At 50.1% G+C, this 4,812-nt stretch overlaps 1 protein-coding gene across 1 annotated transcript; it reads left to right on the forward strand.

The window, feature by feature from the left end:
- Positions 1-3,513: 3,513 nt before the first annotated feature.
- Positions 3,514-4,812, forward strand: LOC140347144 (transmembrane protein 252-like). The gene is made up of 2 exons (XM_072433483.1): positions 3,514-3,797; positions 4,565-4,812. Exons 1-2 carry the CDS (start codon positions 3,532-3,534, stop codon positions 4,794-4,796), a joined length of 498 nt encoding a protein of 165 aa, XP_072289584.1. The 5' UTR covers positions 3,514-3,531; the 3' UTR covers positions 4,797-4,812.

Below are 4,812 nucleotides of genomic sequence, written 5' to 3' on the forward strand. Positions count from 1 at the left end.
TTTGAGCCACGTCTTTTCTCTCACAGTGATGCTGTGGCCATTTAATTCATGTTTGCTTATTTACTGACCTTAACTTAACATAACTCATCTTTTCACACAGGCGACACAGAGTAGCAGGGTGGCAGAGTAGAAGGGTGGCAGAGTCGAGTTGCAGGGTGGCAGAGTAGAAGGGTGGCAGAGTCGAGTTGCAGGGTGGCAGAGTAGAGTTGCTGGGTGGCAGAGTAGAGTAGCAGGGTGGCAGAGTAGCTGGGTGGCAGAGTAGAGTAGCAGGGTGGCAGAGTAGAGTAGCAGGGTGGCAGAGTAGAGTTGCAGGGTGGCAGAGTAGAGTTGCAGGGTGGTAGAGTAGAGTTGCTGGGTGGCAGAGTAGAGTAGCAGGGTGGTAGAGTAGAGTTGCAGGGTGGTAGAGTAGAGTTGCTGGGTGGCAGAGTAGAGTAGCAGGGTGGTAGAGTAGAGTAGCAGGGTGGCAGAGTAGAGTTGCAGGGTGGTAGAGTAGAGTTGCTGGGTGGCAGAGTAGAGTAGCAGGGTGGTAGAGTAGAGTAGCAGGGTGGCAGAGTAGAGTAGCAGGGTGGTAGAGTAGAGTAGCAGGGTGGCAGAGTTGCAGGGTGGCAGAGTAGAGTTGCAGGGTGGCAGAGTAGAGTTGCAGGGTGGCAGAGTAGAGTTGCTGGGTGGCAGAGTAGAGTAGCAGGGTGGTAGAGTAGAGTAGCAGGGTGGCAGAGTTGCAGGGTGGCAGAGTAGAGTTGCAGGGTGGCAGAGTAGAGTTGCAGGGTGGCAGAGTAGTGGGAGGCAGAGTAGCTGGTTGTCTCCGAGCACTCCAGTTTCCCCCATCAACCCAGACATGCATCATAAGCTCAAAGGTCCTGAATAAAGGCTTAAGATCTGGAGATGGGTCCCCTGTCACGACTGCTCCTGATTGGTTCAACCACAGTGACATTGAAGGATGGGTCAAATAGAATAGAACTTTATTTGTCTGTTTAAAACAGACAACACAGCTTTTTCAGACAGTTATTGAGGTGGGGATGAATGACCTGTTGCAGATGTACGGCCAGTGGACGTCTGTATCGTGGTCCTGGTGGCAGCAAAGTAAAGGAGTGGTACAGAGGATGGGGGGGGGGGGGGGGGGGGCTTTCCTCATCCCCGAGCGCCTGTACAGTTCAGTGAGCGGGGTCTGGAGTAACACTAAATACTTCTTTGGTGAATGGCCATATTAGTCTTTTAAGTGTGCTTTTCCTCCTGGTATAATATAGTTTCTTTAAAGTTGCACTGTCACTTCTGGAGAAGGATGAAGTCAAGTGCAAGACACCGTATTTTCCACACTATAAGGCGCACTGTCAATGAACGGTCTATTTTCGATCATTTTTCATACATAAGGCGCATTAAGCCAAATAAAACGTGTACCACACAAAAGCAATTCAAGGTCAGTAAGCACAACCCGAATTAATCCATATAAGGCGCACTGTTGTTTTTTGAGAAAATAAAAGGCTTTTAAATTTCAATGTGGAAAATACGGTAGTTACATTGTATGCCACAATGTGAAACACCCTCCTTTAAACAGTGTTCCTCTGGTGTTCCAATTTTGAGTTTGTTTTTTTCAGAATGCTGCTCACTAAACGACATAAAGCATTCTTCTTTTAAATTATTAAGTCAGTAAATGTAGTGAATCATTATCCTCAAATGCATCCAGAGCGAGGAATCACAACAGTGGTTCTGTCATCCACATTTAAACACACAACGTTCACAACATGTTACGGTCCCGGTGGCAAAAACCCAAACGCAGTCCGGATAAAGGCAAAGTAGAGTTTATTTAACAAAGATTTAGAAACAGGAAAGCACCATGTTAGCTCAGGTAGAAAGGCAGGAAAACAAGGCAGGAGCAGGGCAGGGCAGGAGCAGGGCAGGAGAGACTAGCAGTCTCCTGGGCAGACGTCAAACGACAAACTGACACCGAACAAAGGGGAGACTGAGCTTAAATACACACAGAGAAGCAGGTGCAATGACATATCAAAGCCTAAAGAATAAAGTCTAAAGAATGAAGCTGCACATCAACGAAGGAGAGGAAGATGAAGAAGAGTCAGCCCTGGAATAAAGCCGGTAAACAGAGTCTCAGCAGCCTTTCACGAAGCAACAGAACCACCGTTAGAAACACAAATCTACACATTGGACATTATATTTCAAACCATAAAAGCGGATTAAGAGTACACACAAAGAATCTGGTGCAACAAGTGACATTCCATAAACATATTTGTGGCGTTAATGTGTAACAGAAGAGGGCCGTGCCAGCTCCCTCTCTCTGCACGACACCCTCTCCACCTCACACGCTGCATCCACACTCCTCCCTCTGCACGACACCCTCTCCACCTCACACGCTGCATCCACACTCCTCCCTCTGCACGACGCCCTCTCCACCGCACACGCTGCATCCACACTCCTCCCTCTGCACGACGCCCTCTCCACCGCACACGCTGCATCCACACTCCTCCCTCTGCACGACGCCCTCTCCACCGCACACGGTGCATCCACACTCCTCCCTCTGCACGACGCCCTCTCCACCGCACACGCTGCATCCACACTCCTCCCTCTGCACGACACCCTCTCCACCGCACACGCTGCATCCACACTCCTCCCTCTGCACGACACCCTCTCCACCGCACACGCTGCATCCACACTCCTCCCTCTGCACGACACCCTCTCCACCGCACACGCTGCATCCACACTCCTCCCTCTGCATGACACCCTCTCCACCGCACACGCTGCATCCACACTCCTCCCTCTGCACGACGCCCTCTCCACTGCACACGCTGCATCCACACTCCTCCCTCTGCACGACACCCTCTCCACTGCACACGCTGCATCCACACTCCTCCCTCTGCACGACACCCTCTCCACCGCACATGCTGCATCCACACTCCTCCCTCTGCATGACGCCCTCTCCACCGCACACTCTGCATCCACACTCCTCCCTCTGCATGACACCCTCTCCACCGCACACGCTGCATCCACACTCCTCCCTCTGCATGACGCCCTCTCCACCTCACACGCTGCATCCACACTCCTCCCTCTGCATGACACCCTCTCCACCTCACACGGTGCATCCACACTCCTCCCTCTGCACGACACCCTCTCCACCGCACACGCTGCATCCACACTCCTCCCTCTGCATGACGCCCTCTCCACCTCACACGCTGCATCCACACTCCTCCCTCTGCATGACACCCTCTCCACCGCACACTCTGCATCCACACTCCTCCCTCTGCATGACACCCTCTCCACCTCACACGGTGCATCCACACTCCTCCCTCTGCACGACACCCTCTCCACCGCACACGCTGCATCCACACTCCTCCCTCTGCATGACGCCCTCTCCACTGCACACGCTGCATCCACACTCCTCCCTCTGCACGACGCCCTCTCCACCGCACACGCTGCATCCACACTCCTCCCATCCACACTCCTCCCATCCACACTCCTCCCTCTGCATGACACCCTCTCTACCGCACACGCTGCATCCACACTCCTCCCTCTGCCGCTCTGGGGATGAAGCTGAGGAAGCAGCTCTGGTCTCTGGCCCGCCTGACCCTCCCTGCGCTGGGGTTTGTGCTGACAACCAGCGGGGCGTACCTGGCCTCCCTGCAGGACCCGTACCACCGGCCGCTCTCCGTGGTCCCGGCCTACATCATGGTCGCTCTGGGCTTTGCGTCCATGATCAGTGGAGTGTTCTGGAGCGTGTGTCACAGCTTGAAGAGCAAGATGTACCAGAGAGGAGCGCCCAGGCCACAGACGCACATCTTCACTATAGACAGGTTAGTACAGGTCCATGTTTAAAGAGGAAGGAGGAGAGCTTAAGGACTTGTGTGTGCAACTGTGTAAAGTGATGGTAATGCATCAACACACTGGTGACTACAGTATATTAACAACCAAACATCAACCAAACAAATGTGGGTCAATAAACGAGGGAAGAATCTTGCATATTGAATATAAAAGAGTTAAAACTTTGATTGAAATTTGATTATTCTTCGCACGCTTTGTTTTCTTCATATTTTGGTTTTCAGTGAATATCTGTCATGCCAAATATAAAACAACATTAAAAACATTCTTAAATGTGTTGGTTGAAATAGCAAAGACTCAGAGACTCAGAGAAATTGTTTAATATACAAATGCAAAAGATTCTTTTACACCAAGCATTAAAAACTTGGACTAACTATTGCATATTTGCATGTTAAAATCAATATAATAATTATGTTATCATGTTAGAATAGAAAATAGAAAACGTGTTTTTCCCCTCATATTGATCGATCTTGATTTTCAATTCTGTTTAATTTATACTTTTCAATAACGAAATAAAATGTCTTGCATATTGATTTCATGTTCATAAAACAGACAGATTTATAACCAGTGCTAATCAATACAAAAAGTAACACATAATCATATAATACTAACAATTAGAAATGACTGAATCTCAATCTGATTATTTGGCCACGTTAGAATATTTTCGTATGTATATAATTCTGTCTGAAGCAGTAGTAGCATCTAAATGTAACAAATAAATGATGCCAGGTTTGTTTTGCAGATCCAGTACTTTCCCTCCGTCCTACGAAGAGTCCCAAGTGAACCAGCACTCTTGCCCTCTTCCTCTGGACCCTACACTTCTGGGCCCCTTTCCTCAGGGCCCCACTTCTGAGGTGGTTCTGATCATGGCCCCTCCTCTGTACAGCCCAAACTGCTCTGAGGCCCCGGACTGCAGGTGGAGCTGGGAGCATCCGCCTCTCTACAGTCAGGTGGAGCCCTGTCCCGCCACATGACAGAAGCTGGGAGTTC

The sequence above is a fragment of the Eucyclogobius newberryi genome, unplaced genomic scaffold (genome assembly GCF_026437365.1).
Source record: "Eucyclogobius newberryi isolate DKJ021-1_F unplaced genomic scaffold, fEucNew1.0.hap1 SCAF_6, whole genome shotgun sequence".
Taxonomy (NCBI): domain Eukaryota; kingdom Metazoa; phylum Chordata; class Actinopteri; order Gobiiformes; family Gobiidae; genus Eucyclogobius; species Eucyclogobius newberryi.